Source organism: Coregonus lavaretus, assembly GCF_964263955.1.
Source record: "Coregonus lavaretus genome assembly, chromosome: 14".
NCBI lineage: Eukaryota > Metazoa > Chordata > Actinopteri > Salmoniformes > Salmonidae > Coregonus > Coregonus lavaretus.
In genome coordinates, this window is record NC_140001.1 from 41,671,750 (window position 1) to 41,699,013 (window position 27,264).

General features: G+C 42.6%; 1 protein-coding gene across 1 annotated transcript in view; it reads left to right on the forward strand.

Moving 5' to 3' along the window:
* Positions 1–27,264, forward strand: part of LOC311141703 (collagen alpha-1(XXVII) chain B-like) — a 148,877-nt gene that overhangs the window by 45,206 nt on the left and 76,407 nt on the right. The window contains 6 exon segments of the mRNA XM_084177123.1: positions 6,121–6,165; positions 12,173–12,226; positions 13,405–13,449; positions 18,033–18,086; positions 18,959–19,003; positions 24,299–24,352. Of these exon segments, the coding sequence (XP_084033249.1) occupies positions 6,121–6,165; positions 12,173–12,226; positions 13,405–13,449; positions 18,033–18,086; positions 18,959–19,003; positions 24,299–24,352 (297 nt within the window).

A 27,264-nucleotide genomic window follows, 5' to 3' on the forward strand; every position in this document is an offset into this window, starting at 1 on the left:
CAGCAAACACATGTTATTCATTACCAGAAAATAAAATAAAAGCTGGTGGAAAAAGACTTGGAGACACTACCTCTCCTAAATTACTGCTGGCAGGCAGTGTGTCATCGTTCTTCCACACATGGTCCACTGCCAGAGAGAGAAGAAATCTGTGAATGCAGGAAGAAACAGAAACTCTGAATACAGTACAGCCAGGGGAGCTTTAGGCCTCGAACCAACTGGTGCCGACCTGGGTTCAAATAGTATTTGTTTTCTTTCAGATACTTTGAGTCTTTGGTTGAGTCTACCTGAGGTGACAGATGGCTGTACTATTTGAACCGAGGGCTGATCGGGTGCTAATTTAGAAATGACACACACAATCCTCATGTAGTCTGTTTTGGACACATTTGTACGAGAGCAGTAAAGTCTAAACCTGGCGTAACAACAATCTGTTACGAAATAGGACAAGCTGACGGTGAAAGATCATCTGGTCTAGGCTACAGTCAAGGTTGTTTCATTCACTCTAAAATAGACTCAGATCTGAATAGGGAAGAAGGCGGTCTCTTTCAGCTCTCTCTGTTGTTGCATCCTAAATGGCACCCTATTCCCTAGTGCACTACTTTTGACCAGAGCCTACATAGCAAATAGAGTGCCATTTGGAATGCAGCCTGTATGATGTGAGTAATGGAAAGAGGAGTTTATGGGAAAATAGCGACTTTTTTTTTCCATTAAAGAGGCAGGTGACTGACAGTTACTATGTATGTTTTAAATTGCATCATTGAAGTTGTACCCCATGGCCTTGTCCCTGGCAGAGCCTCTCCCTCGGTGGGAAACGTGTAAAAGATGTAATGGGCCAAAGTTACCCTGCAGTCAGACAGACTGAGTCAGCGGCTTGTCTGGCAAATCAGAAGAGGCAGGCAGTCGGTGGGCAAACTGACACACTACGTAGAGCATCTGGACGGTGTTGGAGCTGTGTGTGTGTGCGTGCTCGCTCACATGGCTCTGGTCCTGGCTGACCCTGCTCTTTCCACAGCCAGCCCAGCCGTGATGGCATTGGCACGGTGGAATTCTTTTTATTAGATACTAGGTATTTTTTCTCCTTGACTTTCCGCTCATATTCCAGGCTATACGTAGGTGATGGTCTGACACATTTGGTGGCTGGGCCTTGGTTAGGTTTCCTATTTGTTCAGGAGATGTTGATGTAGAGGTGTAATTTGTACAAAATGACATTTTCTAATAATCCCTCTCACAGTCAATATTGAATAGTGGGGATGAAAGAGGTGAGAATATGAAGCCAGTTTCTCATTTATAATGAATAAGTCCAATGGAAAGAATATTGTCTGTCTACTAAAGTTATTTTACTGCTTCATACAAGAGGGGTTATACAATACCTTACTGCGTTATAAGTATGGTTTTCCCCAAAAAACATTTGCATACTGCCTTGAAATGATAAAAAAGGTACATTCCAATGAATACCAACAGATGCAAAACTGGGCAAATGTTTGTAATTGGACCATGGAATTACACATCCGCTAGTCTAATAAATAACTAATCTTGAATGAGAGCATACCAATATTCCTATCTGGAGCTGTGAGCCATGGCTGTGTACACGGGACTGCACATTCAGACACATGCTCACACACTGCTCCTCCTCTCCTCTGTCTCTCTGGCATGGACTCTCAGATCAGAGACTGCAGCATGTCCCTCCTTTTACTATACTCAGCTGTATGTCGCTGGCTCTGGAGCTCAGACACATTCTTCCCCCCTTCCCTTGTCCATGGTTGTGCAGTGGCTCAGCCATGGCTTTTTACTTTGCTCCAGGGGGCTGGGTAGTGAGGCTTTTATAGAACAGATTTCCAGAGTCCCAAATGGCAACCTATTCCCTTTGTAGTGCACTAATTTTGCCCAGCCTCAGCAGTCCTGGCTCTATTCAAAAGTAGTGCACTATAAAGGGAATATAGTAGGTTGCCATTTCGGACACAGACCAGGACTGCTGAGGCTGGGAAATTGTTCTCTCTATCTTCAAGTGCTGGCTGATTGGTTGCAGGGACAATTTGTAAAAAATAAATAAATAATAATAATCGGTTGGGCCTTCTGTTTAGAATCACCCGTTTAAGACAACGACTGGGCTTCATAGAAGTACCTCAACTTCTCTGTATGTGAACAGTGGGACTTGGCAATATGTGCTGTGGTGTTTGGTGTGTTTGTCTCTATGGTGGTGTTGGCATGCAGGGGTTTACTCAGTGTGGCTGCTGCTGCTGAAAGGCATGCTAATTAGCAGGAGCCTGCAGTGGCAGCCGCAGGCACAACTGAAGGGGATAGATTCACTCACACATGCACACAACACACACACACACACGCACGCACACACACACACACACACACACACACACACACACACACACACACACACATGATAGCACGCCCGCACACACACTCACACACACACACACACACACACACACACACACACACACACAGGGGATACGCTCCTGTCTCTGTCTTCCCAGGAGTTTGTCAGCTAAGTACCTCAGGAGTCTGATAGGCAGGTTCTGAAATAACAGAAGTGCCCTCAGTCTTGTCAATGCAGCTAGTTGTTTCCAAGCTGTCCCCTGATACACTAATTAACAGTAGACCTCGGGGCATTTTCATATTACCGCATTCATGGTTCTCAGAATAATGTGTAAGCACCATCTAGTGTTAAAGCATGCCTCTTGGTAGAAAGTAATTCCATACCAAAGCCTTGTGCAGACTACTTATTGTCTAAAAGTATTGCACTTGTATACACTCTTAGAATTAGGGGTGACTTGAGGAACCCTGGAGATTCTCAAGGAACCCTGGAGTTCTTCAAGGAACCATTGCAGTCAATGGGTTCATATTTGCACCTTTGGTTAGTTGAGGGGTTCTTGGAGCAACCTTTAATGTTTCAATGTAGCAAAGGCTTCCTGGAGGAACCTTTTTGCTGGCACGTGCGGAGCACTTTGAATTTATTTCGCTGTTGGATTTGTTGCACTGCCAGACTCAGAAGAGGATGCAAATATGACGATGGCTTAATGGGATAGCTAGCAACTTGTAAACAATGACCCATTCCTATATGAGTACTATTTTAATAGCAATGTTGAATAATACAACATTGTCTGTCAAGCCAAGCGGCAGGTAGCCTGGCGTGTAGGAGCGTTGGGCCAGTTACCGAAAGGTTGCTGGATCGAATCCCAGAGCTGACAAGGTAAAAATCAGTTGTTCTGAGCAAGGCAGTTAACCCACTGTTCGCCGGGCGCCGTGGATGTCGATTTAAGGCAGCCCTCCGCACCATTCTGATTCAGAGGGGTTGGGTTAAATGCGGAAGACACATTTCAATTGAATGCATCCAGTTGTACAACTGACTAGGTATCCCAATTAAATTATATGACTGTAGCCTCCTGTTTTAATTCCGAAAATATTATTGTGATGGTAATGACGTTTGTTTATGTGGATAATTATTAGGTGTTGTTGGCTTAGGTCGCTAGCTACAGTGCATTCGGAAAGTATTCAGACCCCTTGACTTTTTCCACATTTTGTTACGTTACAGCCTTATTCTAAAATTGATTAAATTGTTTTTTTCCCTCATCAATCTACACACAATACCCCATAATGACAAAGAAAAAACTGGTTTTTATAATTATTTGCAAATCTATAAAGAAAAAACTACTAAAAGATATCACATTTACATAAGAATTCAGACCCTTTTGTCAGTACTTTGTTGAAGCACCTTTGGCAGCGATTACAGCCTTGAGTCTTCTTGAGTATGATGCTACAAGCTTGGCACACCTGTATTTGGGGAGTTTCTCCCATTCTTCTCTGCAGATCTTCTCAAGCTCTGTCAGGTTGGATGGGGAGCGTTGCTGCACAGCTATTTTCAGGTCTCTCCAGAGATTTTAGATCGGGTTCAAGTCTGGGCTCTGGCTGGGCCACTCAGGACATTCAAAGACTTGCCCCGAAGCCACTCCTGCGTTGTCTTGACTGTGTGTTTAGGGTCGTTGTCCCAGTCTGAGGTCCTGAGCACTCTGGAGCAGGTTTTCATCAATGATCTCTCTGTGCTTTGCTCCATTCATCTTTCCCTCAATCCTGACTAGTCTCCCAGTCCCTGCCACTGAAACACATCCCCACAGCATGATGCTGCCACCACCATGCTTCACCGTAGGGATGGTGCCAGGTTTCCTCCAGACGTGACGCTTGGCATTCAGGCCAAAGAGTTCAATCTTGGTTTCTTCAGACCAGAGAATCTTGTTTCTCATGGTCTGAGAGTCTTTTGATGCCTTTTGGCAAACTCCAAGCGGGCTGTCATGTGCCTTTTACTGAGGAGTGGCTTCCGTCTGGCCACTCTACCATAAAGGCCTGAATGGTGGAGTGCTGCAGAGATGGTTGTCCTTCTGGAAGGTTCTCCCATCTCCACAGGGGAACTCTGGAGCTCTGTCAGAGTGACCATCGGGTTCTTGGTCACCTCCCTGACCAAGGCCCTTCTCCCCCGATTGCTCAGTTTGGCCGGGTGGCCAGCTCTAGGAAGAGTCTTGGTGGTTCCAAACTTCTTCCATTTAAGAATGAAGGAGACCACTGTGTTCTTGGGGACCTTCAATGCTGCAGAAATGTTTTGGTACCCTTCCCCCGATCTGTGCCTGGACACAGTCCTGTCTCAGAGCTCTACGGACAATTCCTTCGACCTCATTGCTTGGTTTTTGCTCTGACATGCATTGTCAACTGTGGGACCTTATATAGACAGGTGTGTGCCTTTCCAAATCATGCCCAATCAATTGAATTTACAACAGGTGGACTCCAATCAAGTTGTAGAAACATCTCAAGGATGATCAATGGAAACAGGATGCACCTGAGCTCAATTTCGAGTCTCATAGCAAAGGGTCTGAATACCTATGTAAATAAGGTATTTCTGTTTTTTATTTTTAATACATTTGCTAAAAAAACAACAACCTGTTTTTGCTTTGTCATTATGGGGTATTGTGTGTAGATTAATGAGGGATTAAAAATATATATATATCAATTTTAGAATAAGGAATAACAAAATGTGGAAAAAGTCTAGGGGTCTGAATACTTTCCAAATGCACTACAGTATCTTCAACCTAGCATACACTCTTACAAATGCTTGGTTGTTTGGATGACCCAACTGCTGGGTTGCAGGCATTGAATCACTTAGTTGGGTTGTTTTATTTAAAAAGAGACAGGTTGGGTTGTTGATGCTGGGTTGTTGATGCTGGGTTATTAAGATATGACCCAGCAGGTCAGATCAGAAGACTGGAGGTGTGGCTTGGTAGGGGCGTGGCTTTTATTTTTGCCCACCGTGAGAGTAAATGTCCTGTTCATCTGTTCTGTTGTATTGTCATCACATGTTAAGGTTGAACACTGACAGTTTTGTAGCTTACAGAGGTGTATGAGTTCCTCAAGAGCCTATGCAAATCCCTATGTTGGAATAGCTACCACTTTATTACTATATGTCATCAGCAATGTTAATATTAAATTAGAATATGTAATATGCATAAATATTCAAGGATAGTTGAAATGTGTGTGCTGCACATTGAAGCATTGTACCTGTGTAGCTATACTGAGACAATTTCTCAGCCTTATGGCTGATTAATGGCCTGCTTTTTCACGACCATTGGACTGTGTTTGTTGTTGTTGATATTTGGGTCTATTTAAGCCAAATCATCCATAGCTTCTTAAATAAACAGTTTATGATTTATTTTATAAGCTAATGAGGTGAGGACTTTCCAACATTTAACACTGAAGAGGGGCATGATTTCAGCACCCTGCAGTGCTGTGTGTGTGTGTGTGTGTGTGTGTGTGTGTGTGTGTGTGTGTGTGTGTGTGTGTGTGTGTGTGTGTGTGTGTGTGTGTGTGTGTGTGTGTGTGTGTGTGTGTGTGTGTGTGTGATCATCAGAAACTCTTCTACCGGCAGGTTGTTATTACCGTCCTCTCTTTCTCTCAACACTGTGTTAGCGAATGTTCCAGAGGGCTCTGATTGAGTACATGTGAGTCTGTATCTTGGTAGGATGCAGCAATTGAAACGAAGCATAGCCTATCAGTGCATATTATGGAGAGTTAGGTGATCAAAATAATATTTATTTAAAGTTGACTAACTTTATTTTTCCTCTGCAGGGACAGAAAGGTCACCCTGGTCCCCCCGGTCAACCAGGAGATTCTGTGAGTATTCTGTTTTCTATTGTATGAGAATTACATTTATCTTTCCTCAGTGATCATATCTTATCAATAACTTCTACTTAACAATACATAAACATTAGGATCGCTCAGAATCTGGTTTGGGAAAGTCCCATAAATCTTAGCATAATGAATGACATCCTCATATGGTTGTACATGTTTCAGTGGTTATTCTAACATCTCCGCTCTTTCCATCTCTTTCTACTGGTGTTAATGTGTCTGGCTTCCTGACTGGGTCTGAAGTTTGAACCACTGCTGTTAGAGTGGAATACATCAGACAATAGACTCTCCATCTGTTTACCCAACAAAGCTAAAGCTATGGCTTGGCTGTCAGAACACATTGCACCGTGAGGAACAAAACATAAATTCCTGAACAATGAGAAGAAAAGAGAGCAAGGGGGAGGGAAGGAGAGAGAGAGAGAGAGAGAGAGAGAGAGAGAGAGAGAGAGAGAGAGAGAGAGAGAGAGAGAGAGAGAGAGAGAGAGAGAGAGAGAGAGAGAGAGAGAGAGAGAGAGAGAGAGAGAGAGAGAGAGAGAGAGAGAGAGAGAGAGAGAGAGAGAGAGAGAGAGAGAGAGAGAGAGGAAGCACAATAGAAAGAGGAGGAAACTAAGCCTTGTCAGGGAGGATGTTACACATGAACACATTAGTACTTAAGGAATCTTGGCCAGAGATATTTAGTTTCTGGCAGAGATTAAAGTGGGCCAATTAGTCTGGACACTCTAAGGTCACTACTCCCTGGGATTCCTTAAAAAAAACTACAAATAGTGTTTAGTGTACTATCACAATTAAGAATGTGCAATGTGTAGTGTACTATCAGTACAAAGAGTACACTGACCACGTGGCCTGACCAGGGAAGAACATTGGCCTTAGTTAAAGGGATACTTCAGGATTTTGGCAATGAGGACCTTAATCTACTTCGCCAGAGTCAGATGAACTCGTGGAGACCATTTTTATGTCTCTGTGTCCAGTATGAAGGAAGTTAGAGGTAGTTTTGCAACCCAATACTAACCAGCGTTAGCGCAATGGCTGGAAGTCTATGGGTATCTGCTAGGAACTACTTCCTTCATACTGGACACAGAGACATAAAACCAAATATTTCTATAACTAAACCAAGATAGACCACAGCCTGTCGTTTACAATGGGAACAAATGAGTCATAGTGGGCAGAACAAGCAAGGAGGTGGGCAGAGCCAAACACGAGCTAGCAAGATCCTATTGGCGCATTCTAGCATGCATCTGCATATTTCCGTTAGGTCACGCCTACTCTGTGAAGTGCGCGTGTGCAATAACTCAATTCGCTTAGCACTCCTTCAAAACAACACGATTTTTTAAAACTTTTGCAAAGGGTAAAGTCTACAAAACCTAGTCCACTCTGTTCATAACATATTCTAGTTTTGGGAACAGAAAACTGTATTGAGATCAAATGTTTCATCAATGAGAAAATGTGCAGAATGTCGGCCAAAATCCATATCGTTCCATTTTCTCTCACTGCCGTCCAGTGGGCTTCCTCTCAGTACCATATTTGGTAGTGAGTGGAAATGCTAAGAGTTTGCTTCACATTTATAGATCCGGTGAAATATCTGTCTCATTGTTCTATCTGTGATAAAACTGTTATCCACAGATTAATCTGACTTTGAGGATGTACAGTGGGGAAAAAAAGTATTTAGTCAGCCACCAATTGTGCAAGTTCTCCCACTTAAAAAGATGAGAGAGGCCTGTAATTTTCATCATAGGTACACGTCAACTATGACAGTCAAAATGAGAATTTTTTTCCAGGAAATAACATTGTAGGATTTTTTATGAATTTATTTGCAAATTATGGTGGAAAATAAGTATTTGGTCAATAACAAAAGTTTCTCAATACTTTGTTATATACCCTTTGTTGGCAATGACACAGGTCAAACATTTTCTGTAAGTCTTGTTGCTGGTATTTTGGCCCATTCCTCCATGCAGATCTCCTCTAGAGCAGTGATGTTTTGGGGCTGTCGCTGGGCAACACAGACTTTCAACTCCCTCCAAAGATTATCTATGGGGTTGAGCTCTGGAGACTGGCTAGGCCACTCCAGGACCTTGAAATGCTTCTTACGAAGCCATTCCTTCGTTGCCCGGGCGGTGTGTTTGGGATCATTGTCATGCTGAAAGACCCAGCCACGTTTCATCTTCAATGCCCTTGCTGATGGAAGGAGGTTTTCACTCAAAATCTCACGATACATGGCCCCATTCATTCTTTCCTTTACACGGATCAGTCGTCCTGGTCCCTTTGCAGAAAAACAGCCCCAAAGCATGATGTTTCCACCCCCATGCTTCACAGTAGGTATGGTGTTCTTTGGATGCAACTCAGCATTCTTTGTCCTCCAAACACGACGAGTTGAGTTTTTACCAAAAAGTTCTATTTTGGTTTCATCTGACCATATGACATTCTCCCAATCCTCTTCTGGATCATCCAAATGCACTCTAGCAAACTTCAGACGGGCCTGGACATGTACTGGCTTAAGCAGGGGGACACGTCTGGCACTGCAGGATTTGAGTCCCTGGCGGCGTAGTGTGTTACTGATGGTAGGCTTTGTTACTTTGGTCCCAGCTCTCTGCAGGTCATTCACTAGGTCCCCCCGTGTGGTTCTGGGATTTTTGCTCACCGTTCTTGTGATCATTTTGACCCCACGGGGTGAGATCTTGCGTGGAGCCCCAGATCGAGGGAGATTATCAGTGGTCTTGTATGTCTTCCATTTCCTAATAATTGCTCCCACAGTTGATTTCTTCAAACCAAGCTGCTTACCTATTGCAGATTCAGTCTTCCCAGCCTGGTGCAGGTCTACAATTTTGTTTCTGGTGTCCTTTGACAGCTCTTTGGTCTTGGCCATAGTGGAGTTTGGAGTGTGACTGTTTGAGGTTGTGGACAGGTGTCTTTTATACTGATAACAAGTTCAAACAGGTGCCATTAATACAGGTAACGAGTGGAGGACAGAGGAGCCTCTTAAAGAAGAAGTTACAGGTCTGTGAGAGCCAGAAATCTTGCTTGTTTGTAGGTGACCAAATACTTATTTTCCACCATAATTTGCAAATAAATTAATTAAAAATCCTACAATGTGATTTTCTGGATTTTTTTTTCTCAATTTGTCTGTCATAGTTGACGTGTACCTATGATGAAAATTACAGGCCTCTCTCATCTTTTTAAGTGGGAGAACTTGCACAATTGGTGGCTGACTAAATACTTTTTTTCCCCACTGTAGATAAAGGTAATTTTCCAAAATTGCCAAAATTCTGAAGTATCTCTTTAAAGGCTATAACTAGGGCCCAGAGTTCTTAAGGCTGGCACAATTACTGTATAACAGTGTAACTGACAGTTATGGATGAAGACCGTCATGAAAATAAAATAACCGTCATAACCATGAATATACAGTATATACTGTAACATGGACTCTTAACAATGTGATTAAACTTTGTTGCTCCTTGCTGAAACAAGAAACTAGCAAACAGTCTTCGGTTGCCTAGGCAATGCCCCCCACAATGTAGCAGCAGCACACATAGGGTGCGTTCATAAATTCACTCTGGCTATCTACTCAGATTTCAGAGCACTCTCATCTGAGTGTGCAAGAGCGTAGAATAAGTGATGAATTTACGAACGCGCAACACCCGTTAAATATGAACGGTGTCAGTAAACGTAGGCAAAAAAACAAAATTAAATTGTTGCCAGCAGCACAGTTACAGTCACCAACACTCTAAATATGTCACGATCGTTGTAAGAGGCAGACCAAGGTGCAGCGTGATAGGCGTACATCTTTTAATAGGTACTTTACACCAAAACAATACGTGAAGTCTAAAGGTTCACCAACACAAACCTATACAGAACAAGATCCCACAATCAACTGTGCAAAACAGGCTGCCTAAGTATGGTTCCCAATCAGAGACAACGAGAATCAGCTGCCTCTGATTGGGAACCACCCTGGCCAATATAGATCTACACGAACTAGAACAAAACATAGAAAATACAACATAGACAATCCACACCCTGGCTCAACATATAAGAGTCCCCATAGCCAGGGCGTGACAGTACCCCCCCCCCCCCCCCCCCCAAAGGGCTGGCGACGCGCACCACTGGCTTGGTGCGGGGAGCAGGAACGGGCCGGACCGGGCTGGCGACGCGCACCACAGGCTTGGTGCGGGGAGCAGGAACGGGCCTGACCGGGCTGGCGACGCGCACCACTGGCTTGGTGCGGGGAGCAGGAACGGGCCGGACCGGGCTGGCGACGCGCACCACTGGCTTGGTGCGGGGAGCAGGAACAGGCCGGACCGGGCTGGCGACGCGCACCACTGGCTTGGTGCGGGGAGCAGGAACAGGCCGGACCGGGCTGGCGACGCGCACCACTGGCTTGGTGCGGGGAGCAGGAACAGGCCGGACCGGGCTGGCGATGCGCACCACAGGCTTGGTGCGGGGAGCAGGAACAGTAACACACCCCAGTACCTCTCGCCGTGCCTCTACACTCTCCTTCCCCCTCATGACCAATGGCCCCCGTAACCTGGTGGCCTCCTCTCCTAATCCGCCGATACCTCCTGTAGCTGCCTCCAGCAGCCCCGTCGTCCATTCCGTGTGCCCCCCCCCAAACATTTCTTGGGGTTGCCGCTCGCCTGTCCGACGACGGCACGGTTGGCGCCGAACCTCCTTTCTCGCCAGGGCCTTAACTTTTGCCCATGGCCCTCTGCCCGTGAACATGTCCTCCCAAGACCACCATTCGCCCACCTGGGACATCGCCAACTTCTCCAGTTCCTTACCCGGTGTTTGCTCCTGAACACGCTGCTTGGTCCTTCTTTGGTGGGATCTTCTGTCACGATCGTTGTAAGAGGCAGACCAAGGCGCAGCGTGATAGGCGTACATCTTTTAATAGGTACTTTACACCAAACAACAAAACAACAAAACGATACGTGAAGTCTAAAGGTTCACCAACACAAACCTATACAGAACAAGATCCCACAATCAACTGTGCAAAACAGGCTGCCTAAGTATGGTTCCCAATCAGAGACAACGAGAATCAGCTGCCTCTGATTGGGAACCACCCTGGCCAACATAGATCTACACGAACTAGAACAAAACATAGAAAATACAACATAGACAATCCACACCCTGGCTCAACATATGAGTCCCCAGAGCCAGGGCGTGACAAAATAACATAAAAACAGCCTAATCCGCTCTACTAGGAGGAGTAAAATGGTCAGAGTGAGGTGTTCTCTCATTTGTGTCTGGAAGTAGCTAGCAAGCTAGCCAACTTTAGCCAGTTAGCGTGGGTGCTTGACTGCCATTGTGAGGTCAGAACGCTCAGATCAACCCTACTCCTCGGCCAGAGCGAAACGCTCTGAATTTACAAACGGACAATCTGACAACGGTCTGAATTTACGAACGCCCAGAGCACACTCTGGCACTCCCGAGTGAATTTACGAACACACCCATAGAAATAGAATCAATAGAACAGGCTTGGAACCTCTAACCGTGGCAATTTGACTGGTAAACTAATGGGTACACTTGCAACGGCTGCCTGGTATTGTGATGGAATAACGCCCATGGTAATGTAGAATGTTCATTCAAATGATGTTAACTGATGTGGCTCATGCAATGGAATGTATTTCTAGAAACACTTCCTGCTTTTACTCCCTGTTTGTACTTCCTGCTTTGCTCCTATGTGTACACTTGCAATGGCTGCCAGTCCACCCTTCATGCCATCATTTACTTGAATGGGGATGCCCGTTCTATTTCTATTTATTATATTTTATTGCCTATACTGTAGATAGTGCCAATATCCGCAATGATTCTGCTGCCTTCCAAACGCAATGCTGACCACACAAAGGCACTTTATCAAGTGCCTAATTCCTCTCCCTCCATTATTCTCTTCCTATACTACACATATTCAATTCAAAGCCAGGGAAGTTAAGAATGACACAGCTATTGTGGCATGAAACACCTTGTCTTCCATCTCACTCACTCCTTTTCTCTCTTTCTGTAGGGCGAGCGAGGAGCAGACGGAAGCCCAGGGGCCAAAGGTTATCCTGGCAGGCAGGTGCAGTAAATCTAGTGTTGCAGTGCTGGTTAAGGGTCCACACACACCATACAGTACATTTACAGAAAGGCAAAGCAGGGCTACACACACCAAACACACTCAACCTATTTCAGTGAGTGGTTAGAGAGTGGTACTTGGATTGGGAATGTAAACAGTACAACCTGTTGAGACTTTTGTAGGTGATTTGAAATAAAGAGTGACACACAAGTATAAGACTGTCAAGAGCACCTGTGTCAGGATTAGGGTTGCACATTTTTGGTTGCTTATTGGTGCCCCTGGACTGAAATAAAGTGCCAAAGGCTTTTACTTAGTAAGCAAGACCTTTACTGAAAAAGTAATGTAAATACAATTAAACTGTGATTAATGTAAGCTGCTCCCTCAATGCAAATAAGTTTTCGTCGATCTTCAGGAGCTCACACTGTGAGTTTCATTCAGCACTGCCTCTTTTGGGAATATCATTTGAATATATTTTATAAAGTCCCTCATTGCTGAGTAGTATGTGGGTTTCTCTGCACTGTAAAACATGCTTCCTCCCTACTCTCCAGAGCGCACATTTGTAATGCCGCCGACACACACGCGCAGCTGGGAAATAGCTCTTAGCTCGGCTTGTTACAGAGTGTTTATAATAGCTTAGAGTTCAGGCCTGGGTCTTTGTTGCTTTGGTGCGCTCACTCTGTCACTGTTGTAAATCCCCAGATAGACACACACTTCACACACACGGACGCACACTCACACACACACGCACACACACACACACGCGCACACACACTGTTGTAACTCCCTAGCTAGACACACACTCCAGACTGATGGATTAGGTTTTAGCACCCCCTACCATCTGTAGACTGTGAATCACTGGACCACTTGGTCTCCTTTAGGAGTTGAGACAGTGTAGATAGAGTCCATGTTGATTAAGGTCTGCTCATCTTCAAGATTACATAATGGAGATTTTCTTTAAGTTACAAGACTATCACTCCACTGATCTGCATGCTGGTAAACACATCTTGGAAATATTCAGCCAACACTAATAATTGTCAATTAGTTATTATGGTGTAAGCACTAATCACAATTTGAGTCCAATCCACTAACACTTTTATCTGGACATTTAAATTATTGTATGCATTATGAAATGCATAATCTAAATGCATTTCTAATGTCATTTTGAATGCTTTTTTCTGTAGGGTTTACCTGGGCCTGCTGGAATTATGGGGCCTAAAGGTGTCCGGGTGAGTGATCTACAAATGTTCATTAATATCTCTGTACTGTATATGGTTCATTCTTTTTTCAAGATATGTCTTGTGTACTGTTTGTTCTGTTTAAGTGTTTTAGTGCAATCTATCTATCTTTGTAATCATATAATGATATGTACAGTATGAACCTATTTACTCAATGAGCCATGTTTGTTTAGATTTTTATCATGTTCTGTTTACTTACTGTATAAATCCACTGCCAGTACAGTCAGCACTAGAAGATGTTGACTTCTCTCAATGGTCAAAGAGCATCACTGTCAGCCAAAGTGCCTGAATGCTCAACATATCCATGTAACAGATTGACAGCAGACCTGGGTTTAAGTCTTAATTGTTTTCTTATAAATACTTTAGCTACACTTCATTGAGTCCCAAAAGTGCAAAACCCATCCATCCATCTGATACCCTAGACAGGCTGGGTTGTGGGTTCGATTCCTGCTGGTGTCACCCATATGTAAAATGTATGCACGTATGACTGTAAGTGTCTTTGGATAAAAGTGTCTGTACTAAATGGCATATATTATTAAATGCTCAAAGTATTTGAAAGAAAACAAATACTATTTGAACCCAGGTCAGATTCACAGTAAGGTGAATGCAGACAAAGAGAAAAGCCATACAGTCAAGTCCTCTGATTTTACAGTAAAGTACACCCCACTCTGAAGATTACTTTGTTCCAGAGGTCTCTTGCCAATTGCTGTGTTAAATGAACTGTGAAAAGCATGTTATATGAATCAACAGAACCAGAGCAGTCACATAAAAAGAGCCATAATGTACATTACCAGTCAAAAGTTTGGACACACCTACTCAGTCAAGGGTTTTTCTTTATTTTTACTATTTTCTACATTGTAGTGATGACATCAAAACTTTGAAATAACACATATGGAATAATGTAGTGACCAAAAAAAAGTGTTAAACAAATCAAAATATATTTTATATTTGAGATTCTTCAAAGTAGCCACCCTTTGCCTTGATGATAGCTTTAAACACTCTTGGCATTCTCTCAACCAGCTTCACCTGGAATGCTTTTCCAACAGCATTCCAAGCGAAGTTCCCACATATGCTGAGCACTTGTTGGTTGCTTTTCCTTCACTCTGCGGTCCAATTCATCCCAAACAATCTCAATTGGGTTGAGGTCGGGTGATTTTGTAGGCCAGGTCATCTGATGCAGCACTCCATCACTCTCCTTCTTGGTCAAATAGCTCTTACACAGCCTGGAGGTGTGTTGGGTCTTTGTCCTGTTGAAAAACAAATGATAGTCCCACTAAGCGCAAACCAGACGGGATGGCGTATCACTGCAGAATGCTGTGGTAGCCATGCTGGTTAAATGTGCCTTGAATTCTAAATAAATCACTGACAGTGTCCCCAGAAAAGCACCCCAACACCATCACACTCCTCCTCCATACTTCACGGTGGGAACCACACATGCAGAGATCATCCGTTCACCTACTCTGCGTCTCACAGAGACACACCGGTTGGAACCAAAAATCTCAAATTTGGACTCATCAAATCAAAGGACAGATTTCCACCGGTCTAATGTCCATTGCTCGTGTTTCTTGGCCCAAGCAAGTCTCTTCTTCTTATTGGTGTCCTTTAGTAGTGGTTTCTTTGCAGAAATGTGACCATGAAGGCTTGATTCACGAACTCTCCTCTGAACAGTTGATGTTGAGATGTGGCTGTTACTTGAACTCTGTGAAGCATTTATTTGGGCTGCAATTTCTGAGGTGCAGTTAACTCTAATGAACTTAACCTCTGCAGCAGAGGTAACTCTGTGTCTTCCATTCCTGTGGCGGTCCTCATGAGAGCCAGTTTCATCATAGCGCTTGATGGTTTTTGCGACTGCACTTGAAGAAACTTTCAAAGTTCTTGAAATTTTCCGGATTGACTGACCTCCATGTCTTAAAGTAATGATGGACTGTCATTTCTCTTTGCTTATTTCAGCTGTTCTTGCCATAATATGGACTTGGTCTTTTACCAAATAGGGTTATCTTCTGTATACCACCCCTACCTTGTCACAACACAACTGATTGGCTCAAACGCATTAAGAAGGAAAGAAATTCCACAAATTAAGTTTTAACAAGACACACCTGTTAATTGAAATGCATTCCAGGTGACTACCTCATGAAGCTGGTTGAGCGAATGCCAAGAGTGTGCAAAGCTGTCATCAAGGCAAAGGGTGGCTACTTCGAAGAATCTCAAAAATAAAATATATGTTGATTTGTTTAACACTTTTATGGTTACTACATGATTCCATATGTGTTATTTCATAGTTTTGATGTCTTCACTATTATTATACAATGTATAAAATAGTAAAATAGAGAAAAACCCTTGAATGAGTAGGTGTTTCCAAACTTTTGACTGGTACTCTAAATGCCATGTGTCCAAGACAAGCCGGCCCTGTTAACTCACCACCCAGCTAGCACATAACGTTATGAGAACCATATGTTTCTTAGAGCTTGGTGAGAGAGTGGTTGTCCTATGGTTATTTTGCATACAACCTTCCCACAACTTTCTGGACATGGTGCAGTATAGTTCTTGGCTTAGGAACATTATCAGCACATTTAAGATACTTGACAAAAAAAACTTTATTTTATTGGTATTTCATGACTTTAACAGAACATTTCCTAAAAGTTCAAACATCGTTACATATCATTTCAATTTTGTTAATGTTCTAGGAACGTTCTCCAACTTGTTTGACATTGGGAATGCTCGCTAATAGTTCAGTGTGAAGAAACAATGTTCCTCTGTTGGAATTTCAGTACTTCAGCATAACGTTTCCTACTGGTTTCTTCATGGTTCTATTTAAAGTCATGTTCTCAAATAGTTCTGAGAACGTTAAGCAACAACGTTCTTCTGTGGGCATTTCAGTACTTCAGCATAACGTTTCATACGGGTGTCCTCATGGTTCTGATTAAATTAATGTTCTTAAATTGTTCCGAGAACGTTAAGAAACAACGTTCTTCTGTGGGAATTTCAGTACAACCACAGAACATTCTACACAAGTTCCCTTGTGGTTCTATTTAATATCATATTTTTACTACATTCTGGGAACGTTCTCAAAAATGGTGTGTCTTAAGAGACGTTCTCAGAACGTACTTTTTTATGTCAGTTCTGGGAATGTTCTAAAAAAGGGAATTGTACACATTAAGCTCTAGACTCTGTTCTCAGATGACGAAAAACTTTCCATAGAAACCACAAGAAAACTTTAGTAACATTCAGAGAACGTTCTAAGAATGTTTTGTCATTGGAGATTGTCATTGGATATCACGAAAAATGGGGCAAAATACAAAAAATTGACAAAAATTAACAGCTTTGTATGTGTAAAGAAATATGGTATGCTAGCTCTATCCTGGTGGCGCAATGGATTAATTCCATGGATAAAGAACAGATGATCATAGGTTCAAATCTCACTGGTGCTGTGTCACATATAAAAGAAATCTGTTCACATGATTAATGCCTCAGGAAATTCATATCCATGTGTCATATCTGTGCTTGGAGTTCAAAAAAGTTAATCCAAAATAAGCTAGTAAGGTTATTAAAAGTCTTATTGAAACGTTAAGGAAGTTATTATAAAACCTCAAAATAACCTATAATTTCCCTTCTCAGAGCGTTAATAAAATATCCCTGGATAACTTTCAAGGAACCAGAGTAAAATGTTCTCAGAACCATGCAACCTAACATATTTTTTAGTCACTTCTGTTCTCACTTCTTTCACTTCAGTTTAAAAAACGTTCAGTTTACCGGTCAAGAAACGTATGGCTGCGTTCCCACAACCAATGTAAAACCAAAAACATATAATCCCACAACTTCCAAGGAACCAAATGTGCTAGCTGGGCATGATTACAATCACAGAGTTCTCTGTGATGATGTTGTGGTGATGTTGGTACAACAAGAGATTTAAAGTACTGTACAAGCAATTAGCAAGAAAATAGTTTCTGTTGAATACTGTGTTGAATCACTTGTTGCCTGAATGTCAATTGTTGTTGCTGGTGTTGTTGTTGTTGCTTGTATAGCTCATCTGAATCTCAACATGGTCCAGTTCATGTATTTTTCCCCTTTAACATTTGTATCACCCCTTGTTCTTCAGTTCCCCTATGCCTCCCCCTGCTCTCCCCCTCTCTCTCCTCCGTCTCCTCCTTCCATTCCTCCATCTCTCTCCCTCCATCCCTGAGCAGCCCCCCTGGCCCGGACTCATCAGAGATCCCTGACGTGAGGGTATGTGCCCTTGGACTACATCGTGGAAGGCAGCACCATGCAGTCCATGGGCATATACACTTGCCTCAAGGCTTGGTTCTTCATGAAGATCCACCCGCCTGGAGCCAACAGAAGCTCCCGAAAATGACTAAAGCAACACTGATGGGATGATACCAAGGAAGAGACGTATAGCACTTCATTCTAATGTGTATTTTCTTTGTTCCTCATCCCTAATCCCTTAAAATCCATTCATCCTATCCCTTTCTTCAATTCTTTCCTCTGCTCTATCCCTACCCTCTTTTCACCCCTCCCCATTTCCATTCACCCCTTCCCCTCCTCCTCTCTCCCCAATTCCACCACTCTCTTTGCAGGGTTTCATAGGAATCGCGGGGCTTTTTGGCCTTCCTGGACCTGATGGTGAAAGAGTAAGTAGTCCACAATAACTCTTAGTACAGCACTCAAAATAGGAATAGGACAAAGATACTAAAAGCAATTACTATCCAAGAAAATGATGATTTCTACCTCTCGTAACTACTACTACTACTACTACTACTACTACTACTACTTCATGCATTAGCAAGGAAAAAAACACCCTACGTTTCTTAGTCCTATGGGGGGAAATGCACAATAGCTGAAAACCCTCCTGTGGGCATTTGTTGTCAATCACGATTGTCAGGTCTGACTCTTAGTGAGTCTAAACGTTTGTGAAATAAAGGCCTTACACTGGATGAAATGCTACCAGTAGGCACGCTCCACCAAACTGCCAAGAGATGACTGGAGTAGCCCTAGGCCCTTCTCACAATATTTACACAGAATCAAGCACTGGTGGAATTCCATCCATCCCTACTGTTTGGGATAATAGTCAGGAGCTAATACTAAGGAACTAGAGCAAGAGCTGCTTTGGATTAGCCTGACCAGAACTCATAGACTCATATTCCCAGAAGGACTCAGGCCAGTGGTGCAGAATTGTAGGCTATAGTAGAGAGAGTCTCTTTGGACATGTTTGCACTAGCTTATATATTTGATATTTGTATTGATTCTAGTAGGCTATGTTTAAGAACCATTCATAATCTGCTTGTAAAATAAATATGAAATATTATTTACATTTTGTCTCCTCTTCTTGTTCTTTCCTTTCTTCTACCTTTCCTCTTCTTCCTTCCTTCCTTCCTTCCTTCCTTCCTTCCTTCCTTCCTTCCTTCCTTCCTTCCTTCCTTCCTTCCTTCCTTCCTTCCTTCCTTCCTTCCTTCCTTCCTTCCTTCCTTCCTTCTTTCATCCCTATTTTTCTCTACCTCCTCAGGGAATTCCTGGTGTTCATGGCAAGAAGGGCAAGATGGGTAGGCCGGTAAAGTTTTCTCTCAAAATACCTTTTTATAACGATTATTTTTTCCATTCTCTCATACCTAGAAGTTGTAGGCCTAGGGTAATTTAGTGGGTATGGCATGTCTATTATTCAGAGGAAGAGTCTTTAGTGTGTATGGAGCCCCCTTGGCTTTAGCCATTAATCTGTGATTTATGTTGTGGTAGCCTCCACACAACCAGAGGGGAAGACTGTTGAAGACTTGTCTTTTCACTCTTGAGATGGCTGGCTACCCCTTGAGTCTCAAGTCTGTATATTTCCATAGTCCATACAGTATATAATTTGTAAATATAGGATGAGAGTTGGAAGGACTACAGCTATGGCACCAATTGACACTATTGCCAAATATCCCAGTGATTATACATATAAACTTAACATGTAAAGTGTTGGTCCCATATTTAATGAGCTGAAATAAAAGATCCCAGAAATGTTCCACACGCACAAAAAGCTTATTTTGTGCACAGATTTCTTTACATCTCTGTTAGTGAGCATTTCTCACTGACAGGTGTGGCATATCAAGAAGCTGATTAAACAGCATGATCATTACACAGGTGCACCTTGTGCTGGGGACAATAAAAGGCCACTCTAAAATGTGCAGTTTTGTCATGCAACACAATGCCACAGATGTCTCAAGTTTTGATGGAGCTTGCAATTGGCATGCTGACTGCAGGAATATCCACTAGAGATTAATTTTGAATGTTAATTTCTCTACCCTAAGCCGCCTCCGAACTTCATTTTAGAGAATTTGGCAGTACGTCCAACCGGCCTCACAACCGCAGACCACATGTAACCACACCAGCCCCAGACTTCCACATCTGACTTCTTCACTTGCGGGATCGTCTGAGACCAGCCACCGGACAGCTGATGAAACTGTGGGTTTGCACAACCAAAGAATATCTGCAGAAACTGTCAGAAACCATCTCAGGGAAGCTCATCTGCGTGCTCGTCGTCCTCACCAGAGTCTTGACCTGACTGCAGTTCGACATTGTAACCGACTTCAGTGGGCAAATGCAAACCTTCAATGGCCACTGGCACACTGGAGAAGTGTGCTCTTCACGGATAAATACCGATTTCAACTGTACCAGGCAGATGGCAGAGAGTGTGTATGGCATTATGTGGGCGAGCGGTTTGCTGATGTCAACGTTGTGAACAGAGTGACCCATGGTGGGGTTATGGAATGGGCAAGCATAAGCTACGGACCACAAACACAATTGCATTTAATCGCTGAAAATGTGAATGCACAGAGATACCCTGACGAGATCCTGTGGCCCATTGTCGTGCCATTCATCCGCCACCATCACCTCATGTTTCAGTATGATAACGCATGGCCCCATGTCGGAAGGATCTGTACACAATTCCTGAAAGCTGAAAATGTCCCAGTTCTTCCATGGCCTGCATACTCACCAGACATTTCACCCATTGAGCATGTTTGGGACACTCTGGATTGACGTGTACGACAGCATGTTCCAGTTCCCATCAATATCCAGCAACTTCGCACAGCCATTGAAGAGGAGTGGGACAACATTCCACAGGCCTGATCAACTCTATGTGAAGGAGATGTGTCGCGCTGCATGAGGCAAATGGTGGTCACACCAAATACTGACTGGTTTTCTGAACCACGCCCCTACCTTTTTTTAAGGTATCTGTGACCAACAGATGCATATCTGTATTCCCAGTCATGTGAAATGTATAGATTAGGGCCTAATGAATTTATTTCAATTGACTGAATTCCTTATATGAACTGTAACTCAGTCAAATCTTTGAAATTGTTGCATGTTGCGTTTATATTTGTGTTCAGTGTATATTATTACATATGATTAACACAGAGTTCTACTCATTTATTTAATGATTTAATGTTGAACATTGATATCATTGAGATCTGAATGGCATTCATTCAGAGGGTAGTTCACAGAGCATATCTGTGTTTTGTATTGTGTTAATCTAAAGACTATTACAAAGTCCATTACATTGGAGCAATGTTCAATGTCGTGAAGGAACTTTTGGTTTTGGAATTCCAGAGCAGCTAGCCACAGACCAGGGAAGTATATTCATTGGCGCCTGCATGGGGATTTTCAATTCTCCCATAAACATATTGAGTTGTGCTTACATGGAAAATCCTGATGTTCCCAATGACTTATGTAATAGAGATATTTTTCCAAGCATAGCTTTACAATGGTACATGATGAAGTGGTTTATTAAGCTGACGATGGTCATTGAACAAGAATGAAAGCTGGCACAGAATAGCAATAGATGTTGAGGAGAGTGCTACTTCAGCATTTGATGATGGCATCTCTGTGTGTTTGTCTCGGCGGTGCCATACCAGCCTTTCTCCTCCTCCTTCTCATCTTCAGTAGCTCATTTTGCCTCTTTACATTCTGTCCTCTGAACATATTTTCACAGTTACTAGCGGAATGTTCGGTGGCACTTGCATATGACAGTTAATCAAATGTGGGATCAGACGCATTACCTTGCAGCAGATGTCCTACTACCTACAATCTTTCACGTAACATCTTTGAGTTAAAAACAATGCAAGAGCTGAGGAGGAGCCATATGTTTTTGTTTAAACCAGTACATTCTTAGAAAAAAGGGTTCCAAATGGTTCTTAGGCTGTCCCCATAGGAGAATGGTTTTTTGTTCGATGTAGAACCCTTTTTGGTTCCAGGGAGAACCCTTTTGGGTTCCATGTAGAACCCTCTGTGGAAAGGGTTCTACCTGAAACCAAAAAGGGTTCTTTAAAGGGTTATCCTATGGGGAAAGCTGAAGAACCCTTTTAAGTTCTACTAAGAGTGTACTATTGGAGTTTTGGAGAGAAGTGCAATTTTCCACATTTTCAATGGCATCATATTGCAGCAATTACCAACTTATTACTTTCCCCCAGATCTTTGACTAATGCTTAACTCAAGACTCTGCCTGCCACAGAAACATTTAGACAATATATCTAAATAATATCTAATGTAATAGAACTGCCAGTAAGATCTCCATACCTTCATCAAATGTTACATTTTCCATCCCACTCTGTGGGGCTAGAAGACCTCTACTACTAGTGCCATTAATCATACAGACAGTATATACAGTAACTACAGCGCTTGTCTCCTGTGGTTGAGAAAGGTGAACACTGAAGCTGAAGCAGTAGCAGGTTGTTGTTGACCTTGGCAATGGGACAAGCAGCACACGTTGAGCGTGTGGCCTAGCAGAACCCTCAGCCTCCCAGAGCCTTAGTCTAGCCTATCGGAGCATCACAGCTCTTGTTCTCTGGTTCTATAATGGAACAGTTGGAGCCAGGAGGAGGAAAGGGAAGAGCCCAGTCAGCAGATCCAGAGCCAGGCCAGTCAGTCCCCAGGCTGGTTAGGGCTCCTGCCAGCGAGGCTCAGTGCAGCATGGAGCCCTCCCAAACACTCAGCCATGGAATTTCCTGCCGCCGCACGCAGTCTGCTAGGAATGAAGAGACCAAGGAGCTTGTTTGCAGGGTGCAGCTTGACGTGCTGCTTGCTTGGGGTTTTATTCTGCAAACCACTATGAAGGGGATGGAGTTTGTTTTCTGAGAGCTGGCGTTTTGTTTGGTTTATTTTCGCAAATACAAAACTGCAGTGTGGAGAAACATGGGACTAGTGGTGATCAGAATTTGTGTTTTGAGAATGTGAATGTATACTGAAGAAAAATATAAACGCAACATGCAACAATTTCAAAGATTTTACTGAGTTACAGTTCATATAAGAAAATCAGTCAATTGAAATAAATGAATTATGGTTTAACCTATGGATTTCACATGACTGGGAATACAGATATGCATCTGTTGATCACAAATACCTTTAAAAAGAATGCAGGGTTGTGGATCAGAAAACCAGTCAGTATCTGGTGTGAGCATCATTTGCCTCATGCAGCGTAACACATCTCCTTCACATAGAGTTGATCAGGCTGTTGATTGTGGCCTGTGAAATGTTGTCCCACTCCTCTTCAATGGCTGTGCGCAGTTGCTAGATATTGGCCGGAACTGGAACACACTGTCGTACACGTCAATCCAGAGCATCCCAAACATGCTCAATGGGTGACATGTCTGGTGAGTATGCAGGCCATGGAAGAACTGGGACATTTTCAGCTTCCAGGAATTGTGTACAGATCCTTGAGACATGGGGCTGTGCATTATCATACTGAAACATGAGGTGATGGTGGCGGAAGAATGGCACGACAATGGGCCTCAGGATCTCGTCAAGGTATCTCTGTGCATTCAAATTGCCATCGATAAAATGCAATTGTGTTAGTTGTCCTTAGCTTATGCCTGCCAATAACCCCACCGCAACCATGGGGCACTCTGTTCACAACGTTGACACTAGCAAACCGCTTGCCAACACGCCATTAACGTGGTCTGAGGTTGTGAGGCCAGTTGGACGTACTGCCAAATTCTCTAAAATGACGTTGGAGGTGGCTAATGGTAGAGAAATTAACTTTTAATTATCTGCCAACAGCTCTGGTGGACATACATGCAGTCAGCATGCCAATTGCACGCTCCCTCAAAACTTGAGACATCTGTGGCATTGTGTTGTGTGACAAAACTGCACATTTCAGAGTGCCTTTTATTGTCCCCCGCACAAGGTGCACCTGTGTAATGATCATGCTGTTTAATCAGCTTCTTGATATGCCACACCTGTCAGGTGGATGGATTATCTTGGGAAAGGAGAAATGCTCACTAACACGCGCACAAAATTTGAGAGAAATAAGCTTTTTGTGCATATGGAATATTTCAGGGGTCTTTTATTTCAGCTCATGAAATATGGGACCAACACTTTACATGTTGTGTTTATATTTTTGTTCAGTGTATATTGTCATTATGTACAGTAACATAACAGTGGGAAATGTGTTAATCATACATTAACAAACATCCACTATGAAAAAAGTTTTTATCTGCTGCTGTGTTGAACTGAATGTTAAGCACAATAGTGCACTTGATGTAATACTGTAGCTTTGTGGATAATAGCCACACCAATGTGATTAATACTCAGAAGCCTAATATTCCAAGAGCATTTTCTCACGGTCAACTCTGGGTTTGGGAAAATAATGGTATGTAATGGTTGGTCATGTCAATTATGGTCTAGTACATTCTATTTCTATTACTGCGATGTGGTTGCCTGCTGCATTGCAGACTGTTGTGTTTCTATATGTTTCTTCCATAGTGTGTAATAACTCGTGAGTTTTTCCATGGTGTGTAACAGCTCTGTGCGACCACTGTACTGTACAGAGTGATAACATGCCTGTTCTCTCCTCTCTCTGTGTTTGTCCACTCAGGGGTTTCCCGGGGACTTTGGCGAGCGGGGACCACCAGGACCAGACGGAAACCCAGTAAGTGATACAGCAGGTCTCCCCCTGTCCCCTTGAACACCTATGTCCATCACTCCAGACCTGGGCTCAAATAACAGCCTACATTGTTTCTTTCAAATATTTAAGCTGCACTTGATTGAGTCTGCCTGGCACGATGGACCGTCTGGAATAGTCCCTAAAGTGAAATGACTGCCCATCTGGCGCTTCAGGCAGGCTCAAGCAAAGAGAAAACAAATGCTATTTGAGTTTCAGCATGTATTTTTCAAGGTTTCTGTTGTTGTTTTTATAAAGTCATAGATCTACTTGATTTAATATCTTTGTTTGGATTCAATAATTAGCAAAACAACAGAGATCTATTTACATCATTTGAATGACCGATTTACATAATTACAGTTCAGCAGTTAAGAGTACTTGATCACTTCATGAGTGCACTGAAGTGGTGAAACTGCACACCATGGCTGTTTGCTTCCAGGCAGTCCTTAACTAAACACACGCACGCACGCACACACACACACGCACACACACACAAAATGTGTATGGTGAAAAGACATGCTAAACAGAAGTCACACTTGATGAATTGAAAATATGTAGACCTCCGCACTGCATTTCATCTTACTTGTTTCTTCCTGGAAGTAAGACCTGAGGATTTCCTACTCCTGAGTCCTGAGCCCATAGTGATTCCAGTCTGAGACGTTGTTACATAGTTAGTTATTGAGTGTTACCGTTAGTTACATAGTTATATGCCCCAAGCCATTCAATGTTTGGTCTTTGATCATTTACACCACAGCCCTCCACACCAGGAGCTCTGGACTCTGTGATATCTGGAGAAAGTGTGAACTATAACCTGAAGTGTTCATTGCACATTCATACGTATGCTCATTAATTGACATGCTTAGAGAGATAGAGTACCCGGTAACACTACATTTTAAGGAGTCCTTATTACAGTGTAATAACATGTGTAATTACACTGTAACACGTATTGTAGTTAATTGTAATAATTCATAGTTACACTGTAAAAACAACATGTAACTTGTGGTTATTGCAGTCTGTAATCTACAGAGGTGTAACAACAAATGCTTGTTACCATGCTTGTTACAAATGGGAAAGTTTCCACTAAATTCACCAATTTAGTGTTTTGTTTCTTCTTGGCAGCATCCGATTCAGTAACAACTTTCACAAGGTTGTAATCTGTCGTGGTCAGATGCACTGGGTGTCCAAGTTTAGAAAGATTGGAGGCTCCCTAGGCTCTAATTACCTACCCGTAAATGTGCACTCTTTAAAATCTCCACATGTTGTTGCTAGGAAGTTAACCCCAAAAGTGTATCATCTGGGTTAACTTGGTTGAGTTTACAAAAATAGATCAGAAACTGTCATCCCAGATTATACATTTAAAAATGACTTATAATTAATGTATATGTTTTGCATTATGACAACCTGAACCTCCTTGCCATCCAAGTGGGAGGATAAACCCACTAGTACACCACAGTGTACTATCTGCATAAGTAAAATGTATTTACTAGGTGTTATACAGGATTTAGCTAGTTAAAATTAAGTGATAATGCAAGAGAAGCCAATGCTTGGAGGATATATTGTCCGTCGAGGGCCGGCAAACCGTGCCAAAATATCCTCCAAATACCGGCTTCGAAGGCATTATCACTTTTCTATAACAGGTTACTAACATATTCAAAAACGGTTCTGCTTTGGTTACAACACTTTTTAGGGCTATATAGAACCCTTTCTTATGGTTCTTTATAGAACCTTTATGCAGAATGCTTCTATAAAGAACCTTTCTCAATCTGAAAGGTTCTTTGTAGATCCTTTTGAAGAACCATACAGGGTTTTTTATTCTGGTCAGCCATATTATATTGTAAAAATTCCATAGGTGTTATTATTGTGTTTAATTGACCAGTTGAATCAAGTGAGCTACCTCTGGAACAGCTGGGGGTCCCTGACAGTGAGGGTTGGTGGGAGGAGTTATAGGAGGATGGGCTCATTGTAATGGCTGGAATGGTTTCCATATGTTTGTACCGTTCCATTTATTCCTTTCCAGCCATTACAATGAGCCCGTCCTCCTATAGCTCCTCCCTCCAGCCTCCTCTGACCCCTGAGTAGAGCATTGACAACCACTGACTGAGTTATTCAATCGTTCTCAATTGACACAAAGCCATATGTGAGTCTTTCACAAGACACTGTCACTGGTAATAGTAATATATAATACTGTATGTAATGGCATAACACAACACAATAGGTAAACTGGAATGACACTCTCACTCACGGTTGCATATAAAGAGCTGTGTGCAAACCACACCCCCAAATATTCGATTAAGATGCCTCCCCTACATTTCAATTATCATTAAAAGAGTGAAGAACCCTTTTGTGACCTGTAAAGAACCATTGATCCTAGACGATAGTGCACACTATTGGCTGCCAAGTCTAGGAAATCAACAACATCTCTGTCTTCATCTGTTTCTTCTTGTAAGCATTTCCCATCCTGGACTCTGAGACCTTATGGAAATATGTGATGGAGAAAAATAAAATAATGTATAACAATTTAGCAAATACACTACAATTAGCCTACTAGCTAGCTATAATCAGAGACGGTATAGAAACCTTCCTCCAATATGTCTGCTATCATCATTATCATGATTTCTATAATTTAGGGTTTAGGCCTATAGCTAGGCCTAGCTACCTAATTGTTATGGTACACAGCTAGCATTATACTAATAATGGTGCTTGCTAACATTAATAAACTAGCTAGTGTTTACATTGAAAAGGAACTACTCATAGGTGAGTTACCACAAGTATACAAAAAGCAAAACAAATTGCATGGAAAGCCTACCTACCTCTCTCCTTTGTGGAAGTTTTTTGTCTCCTCTAAAACACTTTGTGTCTGGATTTCTTATGTCTGGATTTTACACATGACCTTCTTATTG